Genomic DNA, 27,231 nt, shown 5'->3' with positions numbered 1-27,231 from the left:
AGACGCACTTTCAAGTATGACGCAGTTTACATGCATGCCAACTATAGTAGCAATAATAAATAGGTAGGTAGCCACGTGGAAAAGAGCCTCGATCGGGGCTTCTTGTGGTTTGGCCAGCCATCATTACGGACGAAAACGGAATCTTCATTAAATGTCGATATCTTCCTCGCTCTGCTTCACCTCGATCGGAACCTCGAGCGGAGCATTTGAATCCTCCGGGGACTGAATCGAGGCCCCGTCGACGGAGAACGGCTCACAAGACCGGGACCTTCGGGCGAGTGGGGGAGCCTTCATCGGAAACCGGAGTTGGTCGAAAACGCCGATCGGTACACAACACTTCGGGCCCGGTTAGGATCGCTGCGGGGTCGTCAAGCGATACCGTCAGTTCATAAGCGACTCTGTGCAATATGATGAGATCTTCACTCACTCACGAGCCTTCCGTTAAAATTTATGAAGTTCCTTGCACAATATGCTCTGATCATCCACAGTAACACCGCGTGAAGCAAGACGCGGGCAACTAATCGATGTGATTCCCGAATCCGTTCTTCTTTCCACGGCAATCTATGTAGCCTCTGAAATAAAGTGGAGCTTGATAACTAATACGCGTGTAAGGCAAAATTTGGATCTCACAAGGCCTCAGCCACGATGTACGAAACAAGCATCAACCCGCATCTAGCCCCATCGACAGATAGCTTTAGTGTAGAGACTGCGAATATGAATCGCGCCACGGCACAAACCAGACCTTTCTACTTGCAGCCTACTTCTTACGTTTTTGCAGACCCGCGTATTTGCACTTTTTCCTCCTTAACCTCTTCTTGATTCATCTCATTCCGCGCAGCATCACTACCGATGCCAAAGCAGCAGCATGATCATCATCCAGGAGGTCGTCGGTCCCACAAAAAGTCGAGAAATGGCTGTGCCGGGTGCAAACGGCGGCACGTCAAATGCGACGAGACCCGCCCAGAATGCCGAAACTGCGTCATGAGCGATCGGGTCTGTTCGTTTCTCAAGACCGATACATACGAAGACAAACTACCGTCAGGGACAGTCAAAAGCCCCACTCCTCCGAGCAGTGCGGCGGCAAATGTTGCCGTCGTTCCTAAGCAATTGACGAGTAGTCTGCAAAGCGAGCCACCGACATTCACTGTGGCGCACATGGCCCTTCTCCATCACGCTGAGTCTCACATGGCTGAATTCATGGCCTTGAAGGGCGATGTACGGCCTTTGATCAACACCGCCATCGAACATGCGTTTACTGCCCCTTATTTATTGAACGAACTTCTTGCGCTGTCTGCGCTCCATCTATCTACGCGAGGTGTTGCTCAGGCAAGCCTCTTCAATCATCAAGCCACCGAGCTCCAAACGCGATCTTTGGAATTGTTCGCTGAAGCCAAGGGCGATATTTCGGAGACTACCTACATGCCCACGTTCATTTTCGCTTCACTTCTGGGCATACACGTCCTTTATGAGACCCTGAAAACGGAATACGGAACACTGGCAGACTTTGTGAAAAGCTTCGTTAGGTACTGTCGTCTTCATCGCGGTGTCCGAGCCGTGACGGGTCAATATTGGCCAGAGATTCTGCGATCGGATTTGAAGCCTTTGTTGTACATTGCAACCCTATCGCAGCGGATAGAGTCACAAACACCAGGCACAGAAACGAGCCATTTGAAAGAGTTTCTCACGGGGATGACAACATCATCATCAGCCACAGAAGCTTGTCTAGGTGCACTTGGAGGTGTGCAGTGGGTTTTGGACATGGCTCAACAGGAGCCGGCAAGATTCGATGTTGGTGTTCACGCTGTTATGGCATGGCCCCTGTACGTTACGGACGAGTATGTTGAGGCCCTTCATCAGCACCAACCAGAAGCTCTTGTTGTACTGGCATTTTATGCTGCCACATTGCACAGGTATCGACAATACTGGGCGTTTGGTAGTTCCGGGTCCTCCGTCGTTCATCTAGTTGCCAGCAGCATTGGGTCATTCTGGCAGGATGCACTAAGGTGGCCTTTGCAAGTTTTGATAGAATCCTAGCTTGTGCTTTACTTTGACTGAGGTTATGACTTATGTCTCAATACATCCATGAATCCGTGAGTTCATTTTGCGGTTATAAGTGAAGGCTTGGATTGAATTATGAGATCAGCACCAAATCATGCTGCGTCCATCTTAAGCTTGGGCATTCTTGGTTGCGAAGAAGTACACTAATCTGCATTATCCATGTTCGCATGGACTAATACCCTCAAAATGATCAGCCGGCTCGCAGCTTCCAGCCACAGTGAAAGGCCCTATGCGGATGCCCCAGCAATCTACGACGTACGACATAGTCTGCCAGAATCCAGACTGTAGTTCCACAAGTGGCTTCCGGGGCCCGAAAGAACGAACAGACTAGCACTGGGGTCGTACTTCTGCTTGATATCGAATAGACGCTCGTAGTTCCAACCGAAAAAGTCCTCTTTGAAATTGGTGTCCAGATCCAGGCGCCCACTTACGCCAGACAGCCTCCTTATTCTCTTCAGTCCATGCAGCTGCGGTCGCCAAAGCATCCTGGGGTGTGGAGTCTGTGATGTTGACGTACGCCCCAGTGCTGATGAGGTGGATGTACGCTGCCCTCCAAGCTGGCGTCACAGCTCCACGCATCTTTTTCTCAACCCGGTTCGGCCCAGGGCCTCCTTGGAGCCCGAAGATGAGGGATGAAGCGCTTCCTTGTATCTGCGAGGTGGCAATGCTCTGTAGATGAGAGCGCAGGGTATCAGGAGGAATCTCAGTCAGCTCTTTGCGACCGAGGAGACGGCTAGAGATCAAACTGATCTGTGCCACGGGCTCCGATGGATTGTTGAGGCTGTTGACGAAAGCCATGTATGAATCGAAAACCGTCGGGGTTGAGATGGTCACGGACAGGCCCTGACTTGTTCCACTTGCCAATACGCGTGCCTTCAATGGTTCCAAAGTAGAAACTAGAGTGCTTGCGGTAGTGTTGAAGCCGAAGAAGGTGAAAGATGCCCCGATACCCTTGCTACAGTCGCCAGCAGACACCCGAGAGCCCAGCACCGTCGTTGCTGTCCCAAACCCTGCAATGCCTACGTCCAAGAGGTCGGGTAGTGAGCTTGTGAAAGTCGCGAATGCGTCCCAAGATGCGGCGAGAGCTTGCGTTGTGCTGTTTTGGGGCAGCGACAGGGAGAATGTAGACTGGACCACGTTTTCAGGTATCGGATGAGTGCGCAAGACATACTCGACAACGACTCCGTAAACCCCCGGTCCACCACCTCGGATCGCCCACAGCAAGTCCTGGTTCTGAGCTTCGTTGGCGACGAGAATGTTACCCGAAGATGTCACCACGGTGGCTTGGAGGACTTGATCGGCTGCCAGACCATAGTGGCTCGAAAGAGGGCCGTGGCCACCCCCGCCAATGAAGCCACCCAGGCCTACTGTCTTGACTTGACCACTAACGAGAGTCCTGCCAAGAAGAGAAGCAGCCTGGAGAATAGTCCCCCAGTTGTTACCGCTGCCAAGTATCACCGCATTCTCCGTGTCGTTGCTTAGAGGAACAGGCCATTGAGGGTTGAATTCGATGTGTCGAAATTGATGGGTCCAGATCGATAACGCTTAGGCACCGCTAGATCTAATTCCTGGTCAGCTGCTAGGTCTATCGATCCGAATGTCGTGGGACAACTTCATACCTTCCATTGAGATCATGTCCAGTTCCCTTAGCAATGATCCGAATGTTGCGGCCGCTAGCCCATCTCATAGCAGTTGCAACTTGATCGGCACTCGTGGCGTTAACGATGAACCCAGGCAAACCTCCCAGAGTGCATCCTTGACTTTTATACCCGTAGTCACTGGGAGGAACGCAAGAGCTATTGGCCCAAAAAGGATAGTCTATCGACTCTGGCTGTTGTGCATGGAAGCTGCTCGAGGACCAGCCGTCATCAACTGCTTCGCAAGACAAAGTTGAGGCGAACGGATTCCCCTCGTAGCAGGACGATGCAGCCGGTCGAGTCTTGATAAGCGCCCCGGTAAGGGATTGGTTCAGTGCATTCCAATCCTCAGTCGTTGGCCATGTCGCATCGAATGGGGTGGTTTTGCAAAAGGAGTCTGCTGAGACGGCGCCCAGCAGGAAGATGGTCGTAAGAAGGTGTTTGACTAACATGATGTAAAATGTAAGATGCCTTCTCGATTGACCTCAGCAAGATCATGCCGAGGAAAAATCATCCTTTTTATCAACAACATGTCAAATTCCATGAGATAGTAGGTGGGACTAACAAGTGCACGGAACCGGATTGCTGTTGTGCTAGGCTGAGGCCGAAATGGCCTTACACGCGTATAAGTGCAGTGGGTACCATTACGAATCAGGGCCATCAATGCATAGCTTCCACTGCCTCTTCAATTTGGTAGGCGGAGAATGGTCAATAAAGGGATCGATTTCCTGGTTAAATATTAATACTACGTGGTTACGCGCGTTCAAAGCCAACAGCATACTGCATCAACGGCGCTCAGCTAGCTTCAGGAGTTGGACAAGCAAGCAAGTCAGCGCAGAATTTATGCGTTGCGCTGAAGACACATTTCATATCATTCAATGGCAGTTTCAGTGAAATGACTTTGATCTGAATAATTGTATTATCAATTAATAGAGTTATGGTGAAATCATAGCTATGACGTCCCGTCTATATTAAAGATAGATGTAACAAAAAGGACTTCCTCCGATTGTGTTGAGCAGATCACTGATAGGCCGGTTGGGCGCGTTGGGTTCTTGGATCACAAGATCATCGAGTCGGGCATCACGGCTCGGGGGGTTGTTGAGGATTGTGATGGTACCCGCGATGTTGAACGCTTCGGTCAGATGCAGAGCCTGCCAAAGCCAGTAAACACGATCCACCATGGCGTGGTGAAGGAAGAAGGTCGGGTCATTGGTGGACGAATAAAGGTCAGATGCCTCGCCATTAACAATCATCTGAAAGGCGGTTAGTTTCCACTATTTTCAACTTGGGCTGGTCACAAGAGAGCTTGACATACGTGTCCCGAGGTGTGCGTTCCGAGAAAACCGTCTCCAAAGCGACCCTGAAGCTCATCCTGGAATGTTCTGACGTTTGCCGCAGCGGCGCCAACGGTAAGGTTCAAAACGTTCTCCGGAGTCATCCAGTGCTGAGATGTCCAGGCGCTAATGTCTCGGGAAAGGCATCGAGGGTTGTAAGCGAGTGGGCCACCGGGGTTGACGGCGAGGCCATCAATTCCGGGCCCAACAGGTCCGAGGTGAACTGTCATGCTAAAGCCTTGTCAACTGTGTGGCTGCCAGTCGTTGGATGAATGGACCTACTTCGCGAATGGTCCCTTGGTAACACAGCCGCCACCATCGCCCGAGGGAATGTAAACTCCACCGCCAGAAGTGCTACCGTTATGGGCCTTGAAGACACCATTGCCGCTCATACTGGTCTCGCTCCCGTCGAACATCGGTGCCTTTGAGGGGTCATCGCGGTATGACAGCCAGTTCCAATACTAAGACACGGTCAATATTCTGGCATCTTTTCTTTGCTTTGGAACAAATGGCGACTCACAGGCTGGTATCCTTCGTAGCCGCACTCTTCCCTCAACGCGTTCTCGTAGGCCCAGGTGAAGTATCGGTGCCATGTGAGAAAGTTGCCCTGCGGTAACCAGATTAGCTGATGCGACATGGCCTCGTCTAGATGGCAAGCTACTCACAGTTCCATGAATGCTCAAGGTCTGATTAATATGAACGCCAACAAAGTCGTCATAACGGTTCCTCGCACCGGGTGCAAATCCTGAAGCTTGAAGCTTGGATGGCTTTCTCAGAAGACAGTTCACAGCGCTCGTGTATGCTTTCCTTTCTGAGCCGGACAAGGCATTCCTGATGAAGAGCGCCGTTAGGGATGCGTGGATTCAAACACGTCCGACTTCTAGGGTCACTTACCAGTCTTTCCGGACACGTGCGTTGAACAAATTGCATCCACCCCTCTTTCCGAGGGTGCCGTCGCTTTCGGCAGCTTGAAGAGCCTCGATGGCTTGGGCCTGGATGTCTGACAATTCGTCGCCATCAATGGCCAGGGCTGGGCTGGCGCAAAGACCCAAGATGGCAAGAAAATTGGCGAAACGCATCTCGAGGCAGTGAAAGTTGAGACCAAACGTGGCGGCTTAACTTGTTCGGTGAAGGGAATGAGCCAGCGAGCTAACGAATAGAACTCGGCTCGTCGTTGGCTGGGACGCTGCAGCTTATATTTATCTCATCTGCGTCGGTCATTTTCAGCCCTCCCCAGGCGGGACGGGTTCGCCCGACTTTCACGATTCATTTGACTTGTGCCAAAATGGCAACCAAGCCGGTTGCGGATGTCGGCGGGCTCGTGGATTCCACGAAAATTTCTAAACCCTGACCTTGCCTGCATGTTGGACAAGATGTTGGTTGGCTCGCGTGGAGTCAGTCTTGCAGAAGCGATATGGTCAAATGGCATGGATAAATCCAGAACCTGGGAAAGGCACGAACAGGGTCACATCGTTGGTAAGCACTAGCAACGACCTAGAGATACAGCGATGTCTATGATGACCCGCAGACAATTGTCAGACGGCAATTGATGCAGGCAAGTCCTAGTTTTCTCTCGATCTTTGCCGTTTTTCAACGTCTTCGACTTCGTTGTCGCCGTTGTGCCGCATATCCGCCCCGAATGTTGGAGATGCGGGCGCGGGTCCGGGTGGCCAACCGGGGGTCGGACGACCTGCTATTTCGAGCAAAAGCCATGCTCGGCCCAGGATGCTACGCCCCACGACACTCAATCTGGCCCGGGGTTTGATCCACATTTCGGCGCGACCTCTTTTGACTTTCGCCGAAGTCCAAGTCTGTTGGAGCTGTGGCGAAGTATTTGCACGATATCACAGGTTGAGGTTGACGGGTAGCACCAACGCAGCAAGAATGATCAGATAAGCCCATTTTTATAGATTAAACGGTGGGTAGATTCGTATATCCATCCAAAGTCGCCGGATGTGGAGCAGATTAGGTTGCGGGACGTGAGTCGACATAGTATGCTTCTTTCAACCAAATAGATAGTCAAGGTGACAACGTCGTAAGCACTTAAGGTGTAAGCCTTTCAAGACTTGGTCTCCTTAGATATGTTGTAGAAGTGATTTAGCACTCCAATCGAGAGGTTCAACCGCAACAACCTCTTTGATTTCGGAGCGATCGGATGCGGGCAATGCCAAACCTGGTTCTTCGCTCTTGGCTGTTGGTTCAAAGACCAGGCTCACAAACAACCTTGCAATCATGGCAAATGAGATGCCCACAATGGTGTATTCCTTCGCCACTCGGAACCCTTCCTTTGAGGTCTCGTTGACACCAACAGATCCGGACTCTCGAGGTTTCAAGGAGCAAACGTCATTTCGCCAACCAGCAACTTAGAACGAAGGCCTTGGAGCTTTCTAAGATGTCAGAGGTATGTAAGCCATACTGCAGGCTCGAGGCATTGCCGGAGAGAGACAGCCGACCTTTTGCGCCAGTGGAGAAGATCGAGGCCTAGATTTCGTGCCTTTGCTCTTTTCGGAAGGCACGTATGATGTTCGCCTCGGGCTGGTGGGAGGCATTCCAACTATTCCAGATCCCAGAAGCTGGCTTGTGGTTCGATTTGCGCGGTCACGCACAAAATGTAGTATCTCTTCTGCTGGTTCTCAAACCCCTTTTACTCAGTGGCCATCGGCCCAATTTTTGGGTAGTTGTTTTGGTAGTCGTCTCAAACTCTGCGTCTCTTTTCAACTTAACACTTCTACCCGCGAAAAGTCAGTTGTCATGTCGACTAATCCCAAGCATTCGATTGATCCGGATAGAGCACGAGAAAGTAACACAGAATGGATTCTTGGAGTAACGGGCTCTCTATACATCATTGCTGCGATATTTGCCAGCCTTCGACTTTACACGCGGGCGTTTCTGGCCAAGACCATCGGCCGAGATGATTATGTTTTGGTTGCTTCTGTTGTGAGTATCTCAGGCGTCTTCATTGCTTATCTACGTTTTTCTGTGCCGACTAGTGCTGATGGCGTAGATTCTCGCCACTGTCGGTATGTTTCTCCTGATCATGCAAGGTATCCGCGGGATGGGAAAGCACCAGGACACTCTGTCCGAGGCCAACGTGACTGAGATCATGCAACTGAGCTTCTACCTTTCCAACATATCGGGTGTTGCCGGTCGCAGCTTGCTCAAAATATCCATCGCATTATCCCTCCTGAGATTCAGCCGGAGTCGATGGTATTCACGCTCACTGTGGGCCTTGATCGGTAAAACCTTCGACATCAACATTTGGATTAACCACTAATCCAAAACACAGTATTTGTCGTGCTATGTGGAATTTTTGCCTGGGTCACTATTGCCCTCTACTGCAAGCCCCTGGCCGGGTACTGGGACAAGAGTCTCGAGCCCGAATGTTATGACATCAAGCTTTTTATCTCTTCTGGTCTATTTTATACCTGTAAGTCCCCGTGCGATCTTCATGATTGCCCATTACCAACAATCAAAACGCAGCATCTTGCATGTTCACAGACGTTTGCTTTGCTGTCCTGCCCATCCCCGTAATTTGGACACTGCAGATGAAGCGACGAACTCGAATCTATTTGATTGGCATTCTGAGTCTCGGTTATTGGTAAGTTCGAGACTAGTCACTTGGAGAATTCTCTGCTCACAAACTAGCGCTGTGGGAGTTGGTGTTATAACTGCAGTCTTTCAGATTGCTTATGGCGGAGAAAAGGACGGAACTTTGTACGTTTTCCATGCATGCTTGCAGTTGGAAGCCTTCGGCAGCAAATAATCTGACTCAAACATTCATGCAGCAAGAACAGCGTTCAGTTCTGGGGATTGTGAGTATTTCTGGAGTCATGGAGGCATGCTCATCGGCGCTTTACACATGGGCTAATTACAGTACTTTTGCAGCGTCCAGTTCTGCCTCGCCATCATTGCGGCTTGCGCACCCTCTCTGAAACCGTTATTGGGCCGCGCCCTGAAGATTTCGTCGACCGATAGATACAAAGCGAATCTTTACGAAAACCGCTACCCCACAAACAGGCTCAACTCGACGATGCGGCGTCGTGGGTACATGGAACAAACAAGCCAAGACTCCCCAGAGTTTGAGCTTCAAGACAGAGCGTTAGCAGGGATTGATGATACGCATCAAGCGATGATCAAAGGCGGTCCAACTCGAACCGCGAGCATCATGTTCGGGAAGCCCAAATCCGACCGATCAACAAGCGAAGAGACCATATTGAGAGAAGCCAATGCGAAGGGCATCGTATGCACAACAGAGATCACAGTCAGACGCTGATGAATCAGAGAGCAGGACAATAGGGATTCAGCTTAGATTCGGTGACGCAGTTATGTATGGAAAAACGTCAAATGCCATGTGCTTTTCCCACCACGATCTACCCCACTAAAAATGTCGAGTCGATTTAATTCGGCATCTAAAAATGCTGTGTTCAAGAAGCCGCTTTTGGCGTGAAGGTCAACGGAACACCGGCAGGACTAGCGTCAGTTATGTCCTGGGCAATTTGCAAAAGTGTCGAAATCGTGAGCGCAGTGTTGGTCGGGGACCAGCCCAGCACCACTGGAAATCTCTCGTTCCCTGGACATAGTTGGTCAGTTTATCATACATTTCGTCTTCTAGTATGTGTGTCTAACTCACGGAAGAAATACTCAAAGTAAGACCTCTTGGCTACTGGGTTGTCCGGGCTGCCCCAGACAGCTAGCATGAAAGCACACTCTCCGGCCGATGTCCCCTCCCTCGCCTCGGTAACATTCATCGTCGGGTTGAGCAGGCTCATCTGCTGAATGTGGCGGGCACGAGCGTTGGATATTGACGTAACGTCGAAGGTTTGGGCATTGCCAAAGTAGGAAAGAAATTGGTTGAATGTTCCCGCGTCAAATGGGTTCGTTGGATCGAAGTACTCGTCGCGGCGAGACATACTTCCGTCGTGTTCGATGACATTGTGTTTGTTTAGCATGTCCAAATCGATGTACTGTAAACATGCGTTGTTAATTTGGCACTTGACTTCACTTCCAACTGCGGTGCTGGTTGATGATCATATGGAAGTAGGCACATAGGTCTAGCTTACGTCTGCATTGGGGTCCGGATTTGTTGCCAGTCCCGGAGTAAATGTTCCAATAGCAACATCATCGCCCATATTTATCCCGTCGGAAAAAGCTGTCTTGATCTTGTCTAATGTAATATCCCTACCATTGTGTGGAAGGAATCCGTGGTTCGCTAGCGTATTCAACATCGGACAAGGTGAACGAACTGAGAAGTCGGCAAGTTAGTGACGATTCGCAGGCTGGATCCGGGAAGTCTCACCATCCCCAGGTCCAGCTGGTGTCCAGGTGAAATGATTGGGTTTTAACTTGGACGGCAAGTTCCTCAATATGGACCCCGAGTTTGACGGGCAGTCAAAGCCAATTGAACCAAAAAGACATAAAGGAACGCCATAGGCCAGCGGGAGGGTTCCCGCGACCAAGAGATAAGAAAGTTGCATTGCTTGCGATATAAAGTAGTTGAATGAAGCTTTGATGTAGGGCTTCACACGGCTGAACAGTTTGGATGAAGTTATAGAAAACGAGTAAGATAAAAAATGGATATGAGTGCTAATCGTGGAAAGCAGATACATCCACGATTTAATACAGAAATTCCATGGACTCGCGGTATTATTGTCCCCTCTTACTAGACCTCCTCAGAGTATTTTTGAAGTCCGTTGAAAGCTGCTTCTCCAACAAGGCGAGTTGTAATGTCGATCTTCGGCACTAAAAGCGCCAAATGGCTTGCCTTCCTAGCGCCGCCCCTGCCCGACGCGAGCTATCCTTCCGGAGCGCTCAGGAACCGAGCTCTCGCGTTGTGTTAGCGCTTGGCAGCCACTTAAAGAAATCAAATCACTCAAAGAACCCCGTTTCATTTCTTTCCAGTTCATCCCATTGGACGCGTCCGTGGTTGAATAACCCCCATCTCGGACAGTAATCAGGGTCCAGGCGAGCCTTCGACCGAGCTAGGCCCAACGGCAGGGAAACAGAAATGACGAGACAGGCGTCAGGCACGCCAATAGGAAGAGGTCCGATGCGTAGTCAGCGTCTTGCGAGTCGTGATCTACAAAGCTGTCTCTTTGATCCTCTCGCGGACATGACTCTAGCTTGCTCAAGATGCGAGATCCCGTTGACTAGGACGCCTTGGCTCTGTTGGACCCCGCGATCTACGGCATCAGTCATCGCACATGAGACGAAGCGATCAAGACGACCTCAGTCCCAACGGTCTGGCTGTTGTGGCTGTTAACCATCGGTGGCAGATTTCTGAGATTTGGTGCTTTTTCTCTATGGCTGAATGTCTAAATACGTGGGTTCGCGTGGAGGAAATATTCATGACCATCAAAGGCTTCGCTGCCGCTGCTTCCAGGTCCCCTTCCGCCTAGTCGACTGCATCGGGAACTGTCTCGGCCTTGACAACCATCTCAATATACGCCTTGTCAGGCGGTACCTAGCCCGTCCAGCCACCTGTTCGGCGGGATGAACGCGTCCGGCTTGAACAGGCTCCAGTCCCCCTTAGACAGTATTTTGATGGCATTCTCTCCAAGCATGTTTGCCATCTCGGCCAATTCTTTCTGACAACCCGATTCTTTGCTGCGGTGTTCCTCAAAATCCCGCCCATAGGCTCGTCATATGAAATCGATGACAGTAAAGTCCGGCCCTCAACAGCATATCCTTCTCTGCGGATCCTGTGGTTTTTTGACCTGGACAGAGTTGCATATGCTAGCCATCTCCTGCCCTGATAAACAGATTCAGGTTCTTGAAAGGACTGGAATCCATTTTCAGCCCCGTCAACTTGCTTCCGGACAACCTATCGAGACTTTTCCCATTGTCGGGGATAGTGGGCCGGAAGAGGGGCCTAGCCAATATTTGATCACGTCTATCTCAGGATATTGTTGTCCCAACGGACTTCCTAGCTAAAAGCGTAAACCAGTAAATGAGTCGTTCCTAGATGAGCTATGCGATTGATGCAGGAATAATGCATGCATGTATGCAAACGTCGTGGGCCATTCGACCAATCTGCTTAGATATGCTGCAATAGCTGCTATCGATGTAGTAGAATGACAATGTGTCTGTTCCTTTCAAAGCATTACCATACTCTCATCGCAACAACATCCCATCTCATCACATCAGTCACCCTGATTAGTGGCAGGAAATTTGTTCGAATTGGCGATGCCAGCTGTATCCAGCTGGCCACTCTGACAGGCGCCCCACACACGGCGACCGCTGACGCCGAATGCCGAACTTTTTTCATCCACCCCAGCATCCCGACTCCAAAAAATTTCCAGCCGCCCTCCAGAGAAGTTTGGCGAAGGAATTCTGCATCGAAAACACCGCGAGTTCGACCACCACACGACAAGATGGCGACCCCCGCGAAGGCACCCGCCAAGGGACCCGCGAAGCGATCCAAGACTCTGAAGAGGGACACAAGGGTAGAAAAGCGGAAGCAGCAATTGCAGAGCATCGAGCAGCTCGAGAAGGCTGTCGCCGACTTTGTAAGTCTCCTCCATGCACGCCCTCCTGGATCTTCAATCGTGCAACCCAGAGACTGACACCTCCTCGCCGAGATACAGGACCCAAAGAGCGAATTCTCCTCCTTCTCCGAACTACCCCTCTGCGAACCGACCGCCACAGGCCTCGAGAAATCCCACTTCCAAACCCTCACCGACATACAGTCCCGCGCCGTGCCCCTCGCCCTCAAGGGCCACGACATCCTTGGCGCCGCAAAGACCGGCTCCGGCAAGACCCTCGCCTTCATTATACCCGTTCTCGAGAAGCTCTACCGCGCGCGATGGACCGAGTACGACGGCCTCGGCGCCCTCATCATCTCCCCGACCCGCGAGCTCGCCGCGCAAATCTTTGACGTCCTGCGCAAGGTCGGCCGCAACCACGCCTTCTCCGCCGGCCTCGTCATCGGCGGCAAGAGTCTCAAGGAGGAAGCCGAGCGTCTGTCCAAGATGAACATTCTCGTCTGCACGCCCGGCCGCATGCTGCAGCACCTCGACCAGACCGCCGGCTTCGACGTCGACAACCTCCAGATCCTCGTCCTCGACGAGGCCGACCGCATCATGGACATGGGCTTCCAGTCCGCCGTCGACGCCCTCGTCGAGCACCTGCCCCAGACCCGCCAGACCCTCCTCTTCAGCGCGACTCAGAGCAAGAAGATTTCCGACCTCGCCCGCCTCTCCCTCAAGGACCCCGAGTACGTCTCTGTCCACGAGGAGACCACCCCGAAGAACCTGCAGCAGCACTACATCGTCACCCCGCTCCCCGAGAAGCTCGACACCCTCTACGGCTTCATCAAGGCCAACCTCCGCTCAAAGATCATCGTCTTCTTCTCCTCAGGCAAGCAGGTCCGCTTCGCCTACGAGTCCTTCAGACACCTGCAGCCCGGTATCCCCCTCCTCCACCTCCTCGGCAAGCAGAAGCAGCTGCAGCGCATGGAGATCACGAAACGCTTCGCCGAGGCGAACCACTCCTGCCTCTTCGCCACCGACGTCGTCGCCCGCGGCGTCGACTTCCCCGCCGTCGACTGGGTCGTCCAGGTCGACTGCCCCGAGGACGCCGACACCTACATCCACCGCGTCGGCCGCACGGCCCGCTACGAACGCGACGGCAAGGCCGTGCTCTTCCTCGACCCCAGCGAGGAGGCCGGAATGCTCAAGCGCCTCGAAGCCAAGAAGGTGCCTGTCAACAAGATCACCGTCAAGGAGAGCAAGAAGAAGAGCATCACGAACCAGCTGCAGAGCATGTGCTTCCAGAACCCAGACCTCAAGTACCTCGGCCAGAAGGCCTTCATCAGCTACGTCCGCTCCGTGCATCTCCAGAAGGACAAGGAAGTCTTCAAGTTCGACGAGCTCGACCTCGACGCCTACGCCGCCAGCCTCGGTCTCCCCGGAGCGCCGCAGATCAAGCTGCGCAAGGGCGAGGACGCCAAGAAGATCAAGAACGCACCGCGCGCCGGCATGTCCTCCGACGAAGAGAACTCCGACTCTGACGCGCCCAAGAAGCCCAAGAAGCAGGAGGTCCGCACAAAGTACGACCGCATGTTCGAGCGCACCAACCAGGACGTCCTGTCAGGCCACTACACCAAGCTCGTCGCGAACGGCGAGGTCGATGGGCCCGCAATCGACGACAACGACGAGGACGACTTCCTCTCCGTCAAGCGCGTGCTCAACAACGACGCCCTCGACGCCGAGTCCGCCAACGCACCCGGGGCGAAGCCCAAGGTCATCGCGTACGGCGATCAGCAGTTCATCGTCGACTCGAAGCGGCGCGAGAAGGCGCTCTCGTCCAAGAAGAAGATGCTCAAGTTCAAGGGCCGCGGCACGAAGCTCGTCTTCGACGAGGACGGCAACGCCCACCAGATCTACGAGCTGCAGAACGAGGACGACTTCAAGCAGGAGGGCCCCGCGGAGGAGCTGCGCCAGAAGTTCGTCGAGAGCGAGACCGCGCGCGTCAAGGAGGCGGACCTGGACGACAAGGAGCTCGCGAAGGAGAAGAGGCGGGAGAAGCGGCTCAAGCGCAAGCTCGCGGAGAAGGAGGAGCGGGAAGGCGGCGCGGCGGAGGGGCCGCGGGTTGGCGGCGGGGACGGGGGCGACGGCGAGGATCCCTTGGCGCTGCTGCGGTCGCTGCCGATTGCCGGGGACAGGAGCGGCGGAGAGGAGTCCGAGGACGAGAGGCCCAAGAAGAAGACCAAGAAGTGGTTCCAGGACGACTCGGACGAGGAGAGGGAGAAGGCCAAGAGGGCGAAGAAGGGCGGAAAGGTGTTGGAGATCGACCGCGAGCCTGAAACGCTGGAGGATCTCGAGGCCCTGGCTGCGGGCTTGTTGAATTAATGTGCGTTTTAGACGTAGATACCCGGAACGGAAAAGTAATTGTCATTTCAGGGGAAATATTAAAGCGTTTTACTCAAATGTCACATGGGCTGTGTGAAGTGATACGTGTCGCAATCATTAAATGCTCTGCCTAAAGGACCAAGTAGAGTCCAGGGGTATCACCAACCCCCAACGCCAAAAAGCTTCCATCCATCCGGTCATCCCAGAATGCCAAAAATAAGAGTAATGTAACGCACTAATTCCCTCCTTCTATCGCTTAAAAAGCGCCTCCAAACCTGATGGGTTCCAACGCCTGAGATTTAAACCAATCTCTCGCCAAAGAGACGCACCCTGTAGAAACAGGTGTGGTCGGCGCCATAATTGTTCACCGCACGAATGGTGATGTGATCTGTCGAAGCTCCGAGCTTGACCAATTCGGGGCTGAGCTGGTGGACGTAGATTCCGTTGATCGTGTCGTTGCTCTCGTATGTAAACTGGCCGATCTTGACCCAACCATCCGACAACCACTTCTTGCGTGATGCCGTGTCTGGTTCGGGGAAATGACTGGCCGAGAAGTCCTCCACGCGCTGGCGCATGTTGATCTCTGAGATGTAAGCCCAGATCTCGATGTCCTGAGGCCGGGCGTCGGGGTTCAAGGTGGCGCCGGGCAGAATGTGCTCGACGACGACGTGCCGCGGGACAATCTCATGACTGAGCAAGTAGGAGATGAACACGCCCAGGTGTTTCCCATTTTTGCTTACAGTTGGTCGGCCGCACCAGCATTCGCCGTCATCGTCCCAGCGCGTTTGGGTCTTGGCGGGTTGTAAGACCCAGGGGCTTCGTCTCGTGCTCTTCAGCCAGGCGGGAGATCCTATCGGCCCGACGAACTCCGGCTTGTAATTCGGCGACGTGTGCTTGATGTCGACGATGGAACCGCTACCGACTGTGAGATAGTTGACCTGGCGGCTAAGTTCATGGTGCCAGTTTGCTCCGATAGTGCCCTTTGCAAGGGCCTCCAGTCCGGCATTTGCGATCGCCTGGCGGATCATGTCGTCGACAATGTGTATCATCTCTGTTCGGGAGACGCCGGAAGGAGGGGCCTTGCTCATTGCAAGGTCGACTGTCTGGACGATGTACTGCTCGAGATTCTTCTGTAGCTCCTCGGCTTCGGCCTTGACTTCGCGGCGATGGGTGAGGAATTCGTTCTTGAGGTATCCAATAAACTCATCCCGCGTAACCACAATATCTGTAGCCCCCTTGTCCTTGTAGAGATCCTTCACATACTTCTCGATCTTCTTGTCGAGGTCTTTCTCGATCTTATCCGGAATGGAGGTGCCAAAGGCGGGCTCCAGAATCTTAGCCACCTTCTCGTTGTTGCTCTGCAGCCACCCCTCCCAAGACTTGGAAAACTTGGTCTGGAAAATGTTATCGACGTCGGAAGCTGAGACGCCTGGAGCAGGGGGGTTGGTCGCCTTTTGGTAATCGGGGTCATTCTTGAGCTTATCTCTGATCGCTCGCCAGTGTTCGTCAGAGATGAAATGATAGCCGCCCTTTCCTCTGCCCAAGGTCAAAACTTCCTTGTCGGCTTTCATCAAGTCACGCAAGGCATACCAGAAGCCTTGTCCAACGATGGGCCGCCCGTCTTTGTCAAGGCTCATATGGACGACCTTTGGCACAATTTGTTCGAGTCTATCAATCGAACGTTTTTGAAGGTCCGAGGCCAATGTCAGATCTCTGATTGCGTAATCGTGCTCGCGTTGTTGTCGAGAGTGCTCCCTCGTATCTCTGTCACTGAAAATGGTGGATGGTGCCGCCATCCATAGCGGCACGAACTGACCCAAGTTATGACTAATGTCGGACAGTCCATACCAATGGATTCCACCAAGACCTCCAGCAGGAAATGAGGAGATTCCGGCGTAGAAAGCCCACGCAAGAAAACACGACGCCAGGCCGGCCAGCACTGCTTTGATGAGCCAAGCTTCAGGAGACATGAGGAAGCTAAGGACTTCCACGAAAGCGTCTGCCAATGTGAACATGATCCATGCGTGCCAGCCCATCTGGTTCCTGGGGATCTGCCTTGACGATTCGTCTTGTTCATCGTCCAATGGATCTCTTGCGTCGTCATCTACCGGGGATGGCCTATCGGGACGAGCAGTGTTGGTCCAGGTGTAAATGGGAGCGTAAATCTTGGGCCATGTCTGAAGACGCGTTGCACGTTCGCGCCGAAGCTTTTGCTGTTCCTCGACATCACGCTGTTGCTCTTGTCTCACTCTCTCTGCCATTCCATTACCAAACAGACCGTGTTGCTCGGTCGTAACAGCCTCGACTCGAGCGTTGACACGAGTTTGCAGGGCAGGTACACGGATTTCTTGATTGGGACGAGGCGGTGAATGGGAAGGGGGATGCGGAAAAGCTAAATGCGAGTTACCAGGCCGCGTTAGTCGATTTATCGCTGGAGGCTGCGCTGGCTGAAAAGCTTGAGGTGAATGCACAACTGGTTGTGATTGTCGAGCGGGTCGGGGTGTTCCTGCGTGGCCTTGTCCCTGTTGGGGGTGCTCCGGTGTTCTCGAGTTGCGAGAGTCTCGTTGAACGGGACTTGGTGTTCTCCCGTTGCGTTCCTCCCGTTGGGCAGGACTCGGCGTTCTTGCGTTGCGGGGCTCTTGCTGGACAGGACTCTGCCTTCTTGAGTTGCTTGGCTGTTGCTGAGCAGGACTCGGTGACCTGGCATCTATCTTCGCTGGCTGGTTCTGTCGAACAGGCTTTGGTGAAGGTGCTTCTGATGTCTGACGAGATTCGGTACGCCGTGCTTCTTCCGCGGCAGCGTTCCTAGCTTGGCTCCGCGTCGTCCTTCCAGGTGTAGGTGCAGTAGAACTTGGAACACTTTGAGACGCAACCTGCCGGTCTGGCGACGCACGACTTGAGCGTCTTTGGCCCGGCACGCTTCCCTGTCTTGGAGTCTGGGGAGGTTGCAGTGGAGGTGCTGCAGCAAAGGGGTTTGGACGCGACCGATAATCGGGTGCTGGTCCATCAGAGACTCTTGTGAGTGGCGACCGGGACGGCTCGCGCGGGGGTTCCTGTTGGTTGAATGAGGTCGGAGGCATGGGTGGGTTGTTTCTGGGCCGTGGTAACACCGGCCTGGAGGGGCTCATGGCAGCGGCCACGCGATAATCTTCTGCTTCCACAATAGAGTCTTCTTCTTCAATGGTAGGCATTGGTCGATCGTCAATGGAGCCCGGGGATCTGGATCCGATGGTAGCGTCGCCAAATAATGAGCTCTCTTGCCCAAATGTTCGATTGGATTCGGGCGTGGCTGTCGGATCTTCCGAGCCAGCTCGATCGCGTACTTCCTCGATCGCGCGATGGAAGGCAGATCCTACGGTCTCAGGTGGGACAATACTTGACCTGCGAGGTGATCTGCGAAGAGGGCTGTTGCCGCGTGGTTCTTCCGAGCCAGCTCTGACTGGCGGCGGAAGACTAGGGCCTCTGAGGGGAGCTGAAGTAGGCAAGATCCTCTGGTCGCGAGCTCCGCGATGGGCAGCTGGCTGGAATTCAGCAGGGTCGACCGATGAGGCTGGCGTTGTCTTAGTAAGAGATCTGAGACTGGTACAATGCAAACAAGGGACAAAGGGATGTCCACGTGGCTGGGCTTACCTCGTCTCGGCGGACTCTGTCGCGGCGGCGAGCTGTGTCTGCTAGCAGGTGAATTTGAGGCTGCGTCAAATCCAGGATCGAAATCTGGCTCATTGTCCGGCTCCGACTGGCGTCCTGGTTCCGGCTCTGGCTCCGATTCTGACTCCGACTCTTGCTCCGGCCCAGGCTGCTGTCTGCGATTCGGTCTCGGTGGGACGGATGGTCGCCTCGCGCGACGCGGGCCGCCATCATCACTATCGTCATCGTCATTCAGTGCGTCCTCGAGAGCGACCTGGATATTGCGAACTTGTCCGCGACGACTGTTCCTCGGCATAGTGGAGGGAGCGGAACCATAAGACGTATCGAACCTGGAGGGCATGCTAGGGAGGTTCTGAGTGACGGCCGGGCCAGTCCGTAGAGGAGGTGAGTCCTCGTCAGCCCGAGAGGGTCTTCTCCTTGGCGGCATCTTGAAGATGTGAGTGGGATGCTATCTGATTTGGTGATTGAAGGATGCGGTTGTTGATGTTATGGTATATGATGAGGCTGGCTGTGGAGGTGAGTGAGAAGGATTGAGGATGAATGAGATTGAGAGATGAAGTGAGGTTGAAGAAAGAAGGCGTATGAGAAGAAAAAAACGACTCGGGGAAAGAACGCCTCAAAAAAAAGGAAACCGCGATGAGAAAGAGCCACGATGAGAGGCAAGAAGGGAAAGACGGGAAGGTGCAACTCACATTATTATCTGGCGCAAAGGACCAGCGCCGCGGCGGTGAGGTTGATTGTATCCGCCAGGATAATGGCCTCAGCTGCAGTCCGAAGGTCTTGTCTCATCAACAATGCTAGACGCAGATGTCCATGAGTGCTATGTTGAGCGACAAGGGAGACGACAGCCAAAGGAACAGCTCAAGGCAAGGTGTGAGAGCTGTTAGAGCTGGTGTGGGGATGGAGGCGGGATGAGAAAAGGTTGAAGGTTGTCTTTGTGAAAGCTGCTGCAGGGAACCGCTTTCGGGATGATTGAATAGACGCAATAATGGAAAAGTGAAGCTATTCCAGAGCGACGACCCGCCGGATCGGGAAGGGAGGGAGGCGGTTGTCAACAAAGAGAGTAAGAGCGGTGGTACCTGGTCGCAACTACCATCGTTCCTGGTTGACTTCCTCCGGGCAGCTTAGGTTGACAGTCCTCAGGTCCCCGGCAAGTCGCGCACGCGCCGCGGCAGAGGCAGATCGGATCGAGGGAGGAATGCAGCCGCCGTCGCGTTGCTTTTTGGGGATCAATTAATTGTCGGACGGCGAAAGAGACTGATGCGACAGCATTGAGCAACAGTAAGGGGCTTCTCGAGGGGTCGTTGGGTCTTTGTCCCGGCTGGAGAAGTTCACCTTGCAGCTTCACCTGGAATGTTTTCGCGACGGCTGCCCGCCACCGAATTCGAGAGCGAGTGAGGCACGGACCCCTGCACCGTGTCCGTCGCCCACGCGCTTAAGCTTCGTGGCCGGGCATGGGGGGTCCTGTGTTCCTTACATAAGCCTCAAACCTTAGGTAAGCTGGGACGGTGGAGATCGACGAAGATCAAAGACGTCTCCACTGCACGTGATGAGCCAAGACATTTGCTTTGTTGCCTGAGGCGGCAGTAGTTGAGCTGTTGGCTTACCTAAGGCTGGCAGGGAAGTCAACTCGCGCAAATGGCCAGGCCTTGGAAGTCCTACGTCACCGTTTCAATCCATGTCCGCCGTCCCACCTCGCTGTTGTCGGCCCATCCTGGCGCGGTCCCTTCGAATATTATGGCCGACATATGCATCCTGCTAACGAATTTCGCGCAAGCGCAGGACGAGAATACGATGCGCAGCAGTCAGGTCGCCATTGATAGTCAGGAGCACACAGCACCTACAGCACGCTGAGTCAGGGCGAGTCGAAGATGCAGATGCAGAGTCGCTCGACTGGGCCACGGTGCTCACTTTGATGATCCGTGTCGACGCGGGAACCGGCTTATTGTCCGTCATCTCGGTCCAAGTTCCGGAGAACATGGCAAACCTGCAGGTCCTCTGAAAAAGCAAGCGGCGGGAAATGGCAAATGGCGCCTATCCTTACCTTGGTATGGTGCATGCTCGAACAACCCCTGCTCTGTCTCTCATCGCGGCAACACACAGCGACAGCAGCAAACATTGCGGGAACCTCGGCCGCTACCTTAGGTACTGCGTATCTGCACCCTGCCAGACTGAAGACGCCCGACACCATCACGATGTCTTCTGTCTGCGTCGTCCGATCCCTCAGCTGAACCACCTGGTCTGCCGCAGTGGTTCGTCGGTGGCCAACTCAGCTCCTCCATCTCCAGCCAAACCCACGTGAAAGCACCAGACAGCAGACGACAGGACCCTGTCGGAGCGTCCTCAATCCTGAAGATCAGTCTCCACGGCACCGCCATCCCCGGTCGTTACAAGTTTCAAGTGCGCCGTTTGAGGCTTAAGAAGAAATTACTGGCTCCGCAGCCAGCCACAACGCTGCAAATTGGTGCCACCCCCGCTGCGAGACCCCGCCATCGAATTCATTTGGCCGCAGAAGATTGGCCGTTGGCGGCGTCAGTCCCCAAAGTCGCAAAGGTGTCGTCAGGCCGAGCCAATTTCTCTCCCACACCCATTGCCTATCGGAACGTTACAGACAGACGACCCGGTTGTTTTTTGTTATTGTGACCGTCGCTGCAGCCTCCATCGCCAGATTTATATTACGCCGCGCCATCCTCTTCCTTCGCTTTCCAGAGGGAAGACTGGTCTTTTCGTCCTTCAACCAAAAACCTACTTGATACCCCCCGACGGACCGCACCAAGCAGCAAGCACCAACCTCGGCGCTGTCCTGTCCTTCGTTTCTTTACTCCAAATTCATCCCCTGACCGCACCTAGTTGCGATCGACGCTAGCAAATTTCTTCACAATGGCGATTGGAACTGTCTTGGTTACCGGGTAAGCTCCACGACTTTGACTCGGGCGCATTGAGGCAATGCGACAGCGTGGGGGGAGGCGTCCACGAGGCACTTTCTGGTCGCTGTCGCATTCCCGGCGCATCACTCGCACCCACGCGGCGGAAAGCTAATCGCGCATCTCGACAGTGGCACCGGCTACATTGGCTCTTTCACTACCCTTGCTCTGCTCGAGCATGGCTACGACGTAGTCATTGTCGACAGCTTGTACAACTCCTCCAAGGTCGCCGTCGACCGCATCGAGCTTCTTGCCGGCAAGCGCCCCCACTTCTACCAGGTCGACGTCACCGACAAGGCTGGTCTCGACGAGGTCTTCAAGAAGCACCCCGAGATTGACAGCGTAATCCACTTCGCTGCGCTCAAGGTATGTCGCTCTGATCATGTCGCATTCGAAGCCCTCAACTCACGCCACATGCTAGGCTGTCGGCGAGTCTGGCGAGATTCCCCTCGAGTACTACCGCGTCAACGTCGGCGGCACTGTTTCCCTCCTCCAGGCCATGACCGACAACAACGTCCCCAACATCGTCTTCTCTTCCTCCGCGACCGTCTACGGCGATGCTACCCGCTTCCCCAACATGATTCCCATTCCCGAGCACTGCCCCATTGGCCCTACGAACACCTACGGCCACACCAAGGCCTTCGTCGAGCAGGTCATCACCGACCACATCCAGGCCGAGCGCAACAAGCTCCAGAAGGCCGGCAAGCCCTTTGAGCACTTTAACGGCGCTCTCCTCAGATACTTCAACCCCTGCGGTGCTCACCCCTCTGGTCTCATGGGCGAGGACCCTCAGGGTGTTCCCTACAACCTGCTGCCTCTGCTTGGCAAGGTCGCCACTGGCGAGCGCGAGAAGCTGCTCGTCTTCGGTGATGGTGCGTACATCTGGATCTTCACTGCTGCAAAGACACTAACACGAAGCAGACTACTCCTCAAGAGACGGAACCGCCATCCGCGACTACATCCACGTCGTCGATCTGGCCAAGGGCCACCTCGTCGCCCTCAACTACCTCCGCGAGAACAAGCCTGGTGTCAAGGCCTGGAACTTGGGCTCCGGCCGTGGCAGCACCGTCTTCGAGATGATCAAGGCCTTCAGCGCCGTTGTCGGCCGCGACCTCCCCTACGACGTCGTCCCCAGACGCCAGGGTGACGTCCTGGACCTTACCGCCAACCCCTCGCTGGCCAACAAGGAGCTCAACTGGAAGACGGAGCTGACGATGGAGAAGGCTTGCGAAGACCTGTGGCGCTGGGTTAGCAACAACCCCAAGGGTTACCGCCAGGACCCTCCCCCTGAGTTGCTGGCCAACGCCAAGCCCACCAGCTCGTAAAATGGAGACATGAACATGCATCGGAGCATCGGCCACGCTTCGCATAGATCTTGGCCCTTTCATATCGCTCATCATAGACGGTGTTAGAATTAGTGCTATTCCAGCGACAGCCATGAGACTACGTTCGCCATAGAGAGAATCTAATGAGGAAAAAAAAGTTTGAACACATCATTATTCATTTATGCTTGCACAAACTCAGAGTTGCGCATCCAGTCAATCAATCTTGAGCAGGAGTTTGCCGGTAGTGTTTCGGCTCTCGAGATCTGTGTGCGCCTGCTTGACGTCCTTGAGCGGGTAGGCCTTGTGGATGGCAACCTCGACTTTGCCTGAGGTGATCATCTCAAACAGCTCACTGCTGTACTTCTCCAGCTCTTCTCTAGTAGCAACATAGTTGTTCACTACGGGGCGCATGACCTTCAAGTTCTTGGGTCCCAGCTTAAGGATGTCAAAAGGAGGCACCGCGCCAGACTATCAAAATTGTCAGCAACCACACTCGCTCCCAGCAAATTCTCCCAATCAACTTACAGCATTTCCAAAAATAACCAGCCGTCCCTTACGCGCCGCCATCTCCAGGTCGCTATCAAACGTCGCCTTGCCAACACCGTCAAAGATGACATCCACGCCGTGGCCGTCAGTAATCTTCTTCACCTCCGTGACGAGGTCCTGGCTCTTGGAGTTGACGATCCACTCGGCGCCGTTCTTCTTGGCCAGCGCGCACTTCTCGTCGCTGCTCGTGGTGCCGATGACCTTGGCCCCGACGGCGCGCAGCATCTGCACGAGCTGCAGCCCGACGCCGCCGGCCGCCGCGTGCACGAGGACCCACTCGCCCTTCTGCACGACGCCCGCCTCGCGGATGAAGGTCCACGCCGTGAGGCCCTGCAGCAGCGCGGCGGCGGCGGTGTCGGTGCCCAGCGCGTCGGGGATGCGGAGGAGGGAGGAGGCGGGTACAGCGGAGTAGGTTGCGTAGGAGCTGAAGGGGCCCATGTAAACGACGCGGTCGCCGGGGGCGAAGGTAGACACGGAAGGGTGGGCGGAGACGACGGTGCCGGCGCCCTCGCGGCCGAGGACCTGCGGCAGGGGCGCCTTGTAGAGGCCGGTGCGGAAGTAGGTGTCGATGTAGTTTATGCCGGCGTACTCGTTGCGGACGAGTACCTGGCCCTCGGAGGGGGTGGGCACGGGGAGGGCCGTTTCGTGGGTGAGGACGGAGACGTCACCGGTGCGAGGGATTTGGATGCCGTTCATTGTTTTGGGGACGGAGGGCGTGGAGGCCATTGTGAAGTGCGGGGCGGGGGAGAGGTCGATGAGGCGGGCGGGGGATGTTGTGAAGGTGCGTGAAGGGTTGAGTTTGCGGGTGAGATGTTGCGAAATAAGGGGACGGTGTTGTCTAGAGAGAGGTGAGTGTGATGCCGATGCTGAGAGGAGGCACCTTGTGAGCTTGGGGAATGTTCGCGGAGGGGAGGGGATGAGAGACATTGACGTTGTGGCTAAGCTTTAATCCGGGCGAAGCCTCTTTATTTTAAACTCCGGACGTCGGATGGCGTGCAATTAAGCGGGATCTGGTTTCCGTCTTTGCTGAGCAATGTGTTTGCGAAATGGCTTCCCATTCCGCGGCGCGCGCGGAGGGGTGGGACGATGATGGGAGAGGTTTAGTAAGCAGGCACCGATGACGGGGTCGGGTGAGGGGTTCGGCACGTCGGATGGCGGGATCGGGAGGGGACGCGCAGGTGTGGGGTTGTCGTGTTCGGCGTTGGGGCCGGCGCCGGAGCGGGTGGCAGCGGTAGTAGTTTGCGCGGGGTGTGGGAGGCAAACGTCTTAGTGATGTTAAGATCACGTTGGGTGTTCGGGAAGGGAAACTGTGACTCCGAGTCGATGTGCGATCTCAATCGGATACTGGTTTATCTACATCAGAAGCAATGCTGGTGAAAGGGACACATTCTCTCCCCGAACAAGCTTGCCATCTCGATTTCCAGCTCGAGAGACGATTTCGGTGAATATGATCTGGAACGGATTTACTCTGAAATTGGGAAGTTCCCAAGGGAGCTCAGTGACTGCAAATTTCGAAGGATGATTAAGTCAATGAATAGGAGTTGTACTTGGTGAATGTGATATAGACGTGAAAGGCATCAAGTCGGCCTATTTGCGTGTAAGCAGCCGTGGATAACGCCAACGCCCCCGATAGGCACTGGGGGATAATATCAAACTCATTCCCTGGCTGTAATGGCGAAGTAGCGCGTGCTGATGCATGGGACGATCCAAGTCTGATGGTATGCTGTCGCCATACCACGTCTTGGCACGAACCGATGGCCGTGGCGGCTACGACTTCCCCCGTCTGGTCCATGGCAAAACGCAACCCCATCATGTTTCTGCCCCAGAAATATCACGCGGCCATGGCTGCTGGAAGTATACTACATCAGCAATTTATCTATTCTGCCACGGACGTTTTCCCCGTAGCGCACCAGGACAGCTGAGTAAGGTGCCGGCATGTTCCCTCGGGGGCCGCGCGAAATAGAGTCGGGGCTAGTCAGGTCTGCCAAGACTCAGATGGAAGCGGGATCAATGCGCGCGGGTCAATCGGGGCTGGCGGGCAGATCTCTCTTCGACATTTCGGCCGGGTGCTTATCCGTTGGTGGAGGATAGCTGGTGTGAGTGCAAGACCTCCCAAGCTATGTTCTTTTCCTCTGATGTCGAGACTGAGTAACCTTTTGAGGGTGGTATCCCCGCGGGTTGATCAGAACCTTAGACTACCTAACTTAGATCGGCGGGGGGGGTCGCAATGGGTGTCGTCTGCAATTGAGGCTCAGCCGTCTTGGCCTCCGCCGTAAATTACTGTGCCGTGCGCGATTGGATGTCCCGTCTGCGCACTTCGCCTCGACTTGCGCGTTTTGCAGGTACGGCAGAACGTGAGGCGTGTGGTTTGGTCAGTGTGGCCTGTGCCCGCCACTCCTACACCTTATAAACGTGGGAGCTTGGTTGGCGGGATAATGTGTAGCGTGTGGCGGTGATGGTGAGGTTTAGTGGTGTTGTCTGTCACTCTGTCCCGTTGTCGGCCATGTCAAGAGGGCGGACGGGACCGATGGTTTGGCAGGTTGACCGGCGCAGCGCACGGAGGGAGGGCAGGAGACATTGGAGCAACAGCGCAGTTTGCAGTCCTGCAGAAGAGTTTCAACCAATCACCAGTGGCTTGTGTCAGGGGTCAGGGGTGTCAGGCATAGGTTCACGGTTCCAGCCTCTCTTCAATATTCCCCAATATTTCCCCCATCCGCTCACTTCGGCACCCCGAAAAATATCTCGGTTCCCGGGTCTCGTTTCTGTCGAACCCCAGAAATCTGGCTTCTTAATTCTAATGTGCTAGCCAGACTGAGGTCGAGGTGGATTGGGAGCCACTTTGTGAAGCATTTTGGGGTGTTCTGGGCCGGCCTGTGTTGTACTTTGAAGTGCAGAGTAAGAAATGTCACTCATCGAATACATCAAGTGTCAAGTATGCCTTCAGTACGCCTTGGCCCTGGGCTAGGCCAAATCGGAGGTTTCCATGCTGCTTCCACGGCCTCCTTCGGTGCTTCTCTGCGTCTGTCTCCCCCACCTTTTCGGCTGTCAAGGCATCTGCAGGTAAAGAAGAAGTGTCCGCGTATGCCCCTGCTGGTGCAACACCCAATCCCAAGGCATCTCGACCTCCCAACAAGCTTAAACGAGGGATGGACTTGACTGCGCCGTTCAAGGTCTGTCGCAGTGAGTTTGCCTCTGTGCTATTTCTTGACTTTTTTTTGCGTTCGTCTCCCGTCCCGCTTTCTCCTCTTTCTCCTCTTCCTCGTCCCTTCTAGCGGTCAATCATTTCTCCACCTGGCAAGACAGCATGTTCCTGGTTTCTGGCTGTTAAAAGGGCGCGCAACGGCCATCTTTCTGGAGCGCCAGAAGAAAAGAAAAAGTCACGAGTTGGAGAAGACAGACATTCCCACGACAAGACGGAACAGCCGAAGAAACGACGTCATGGCCGCTGCCCTGTCGCGCACCGTCTGACCTCGAGACTTTAAGCAATCCCAGCCTCATTAATGCCCCTGTCGAGTTGCTGCTCCCTGAAGCTGAAGACCGTTGTATCTGTTAGGGGACACGGGGGATAAGCAACAGCTGTGAAGGCGCTGGAAGAAGGGGACGAACGGACGAAAAACCACGGCTCCACCCCGCTGAAACGCGACGCATTGTCGCCACTGCGGCCTGCGTTTTCACTTCATCGTCGGGTCGCTCATCAGCGGCCACCGGGTACCGAGATACGGACTGGACACTGCTGCTGACTGCCTATCTGGGTCTTTTTTTGATCTTTTCCATCACCTTGTCGTCGCCTTACCTCTCCCACTCAACTCACCACCTCACCTTGTGGTACTTTGATACCTTGGTACCTTCACTACCTTACTCACCGACCGTCATCCGGCTTCTTCTCATCTTCATACCCTGGGCATCCGTAC

At 54.3% G+C, this 27,231-nt stretch overlaps 10 protein-coding genes across 10 annotated transcripts; 4 read left to right on the top strand and 6 right to left on the bottom strand.

Annotated features, from left to right (window-relative positions):
* Positions 1–849: 849 nt before the first annotated feature.
* On the top strand, positions 850–2,034 carry GCG54_00008365 (uncharacterized protein; the record flags this gene model as incomplete). The annotated part of the gene is made up of 2 exons (XM_045408332.1): positions 850–1,077; positions 1,126–2,034. 2 exons carry the CDS (start codon positions 850–852, stop codon positions 2,032–2,034), a joined length of 1,137 nt encoding a protein of 378 aa, XP_045263022.1.
* Positions 2,035–2,306: 272 nt separating this feature from the next.
* On the bottom strand, positions 2,307–4,147 carry GCG54_00008364 (FAD-linked oxidoreductase apf9; the record flags this gene model as incomplete). The annotated part of the gene is made up of 3 exons (XM_045408331.1): positions 2,307–2,452; positions 2,490–3,535; positions 3,678–4,147. 3 exons carry the CDS (start codon positions 4,145–4,147, stop codon positions 2,307–2,309), a joined length of 1,662 nt encoding a protein of 553 aa, XP_045263021.1.
* A 519-nt stretch (positions 4,148–4,666) lies between these two features.
* On the bottom strand, positions 4,667–6,108 carry GCG54_00008363 (Tyrosinase-like protein orsC; the record flags this gene model as incomplete). The annotated part of the gene is made up of 6 exons (XM_045408330.1): positions 4,667–4,948; positions 5,011–5,260; positions 5,312–5,490; positions 5,550–5,636; positions 5,695–5,860; positions 5,924–6,108. 6 exons carry the CDS (start codon positions 6,106–6,108, stop codon positions 4,667–4,669), a joined length of 1,149 nt encoding a protein of 382 aa, XP_045263020.1.
* A 1,672-nt stretch (positions 6,109–7,780) lies between these two features.
* Positions 7,781–9,302, top strand: GCG54_00008362 (uncharacterized protein; the record flags this gene model as incomplete). Its single annotated transcript, XM_045408329.1, has 7 exons — positions 7,781–7,966; positions 8,034–8,265; positions 8,316–8,456; positions 8,528–8,627; positions 8,675–8,743; positions 8,815–8,841; positions 8,915–9,302. The coding sequence occupies 7 exons, from the start codon at positions 7,781–7,783 to the stop codon at positions 9,300–9,302; spliced, it is 1,143 nt and encodes a 380-aa protein (XP_045263019.1).
* A 151-nt stretch (positions 9,303–9,453) lies between these two features.
* Positions 9,454–10,158, bottom strand: GCG54_00008361 (putative sterigmatocystin biosynthesis peroxidase stcC; the record flags this gene model as incomplete). Its single annotated transcript, XM_045408328.1, has 3 exons — positions 9,454–9,599; positions 9,660–9,993; positions 10,090–10,158. 3 exons carry the CDS (start codon positions 10,156–10,158, stop codon positions 9,454–9,456), a joined length of 549 nt encoding a protein of 182 aa, XP_045263018.1.
* Positions 10,159–12,399: 2,241 nt separating this feature from the next.
* On the top strand, positions 12,400–14,877 carry GCG54_00008360 (ATP-dependent RNA helicase DBP4; the record flags this gene model as incomplete). The annotated part of the gene is made up of 2 exons (XM_045408327.1): positions 12,400–12,534; positions 12,613–14,877. 2 exons carry the CDS (start codon positions 12,400–12,402, stop codon positions 14,875–14,877), a joined length of 2,400 nt encoding a protein of 799 aa, XP_045263017.1.
* Positions 12,646–14,923, bottom strand: GCG54_00008359 (ATP-dependent RNA helicase DBP4; the record flags this gene model as incomplete). The annotated part of the gene is given in 4 exon segments (XM_045408326.1): positions 12,646–13,350; positions 13,408–14,112; positions 14,125–14,853; positions 14,900–14,923. The coding sequence occupies 4 exon segments, from the start codon at positions 14,921–14,923 to the stop codon at positions 12,646–12,648; spliced, it is 2,163 nt and encodes a 720-aa protein (XP_045263016.1).
* A 253-nt stretch (positions 14,924–15,176) lies between these two features.
* Positions 15,177–18,952, bottom strand: GCG54_00008358 (uncharacterized protein; the record flags this gene model as incomplete). The annotated part of the gene is made up of 2 exons (XM_045408325.1): positions 15,177–18,427; positions 18,508–18,952. 2 exons carry the CDS (start codon positions 18,950–18,952, stop codon positions 15,177–15,179), a joined length of 3,696 nt encoding a protein of 1,231 aa, XP_045263015.1.
* A 2,453-nt stretch (positions 18,953–21,405) lies between these two features.
* GCG54_00008357 (Bifunctional protein GAL10) lies at positions 21,406–22,774 on the top strand (the record flags this gene model as incomplete). The annotated part of the gene is made up of 4 exons (XM_045408324.1): positions 21,406–21,434; positions 21,581–21,815; positions 21,871–22,321; positions 22,371–22,774. The coding sequence occupies 4 exons, from the start codon at positions 21,406–21,408 to the stop codon at positions 22,772–22,774; spliced, it is 1,119 nt and encodes a 372-aa protein (XP_045263014.1).
* Positions 22,775–22,987: 213 nt separating this feature from the next.
* On the bottom strand, positions 22,988–24,247 carry GCG54_00008356 (putative quinone oxidoreductase; the record flags this gene model as incomplete). The annotated part of the gene is made up of 2 exons (XM_045408323.1): positions 22,988–23,242; positions 23,300–24,247. The coding sequence occupies 2 exons, from the start codon at positions 24,245–24,247 to the stop codon at positions 22,988–22,990; spliced, it is 1,203 nt and encodes a 400-aa protein (XP_045263013.1).
* Between the last annotated feature and the right edge of the window lie 2,984 nt (positions 24,248–27,231).

Source organism: Colletotrichum gloeosporioides, assembly GCF_011800055.1.
Source record: "Colletotrichum gloeosporioides strain Lc1 chromosome Unknown consensus_52, whole genome shotgun sequence".
NCBI classification, from domain to species: domain Eukaryota; kingdom Fungi; phylum Ascomycota; class Sordariomycetes; order Glomerellales; family Glomerellaceae; genus Colletotrichum; species Colletotrichum gloeosporioides.
Note: the sequence above shows the minus strand (reverse complement) of the source record. Positions and strands in the feature narration are given on the sequence as shown.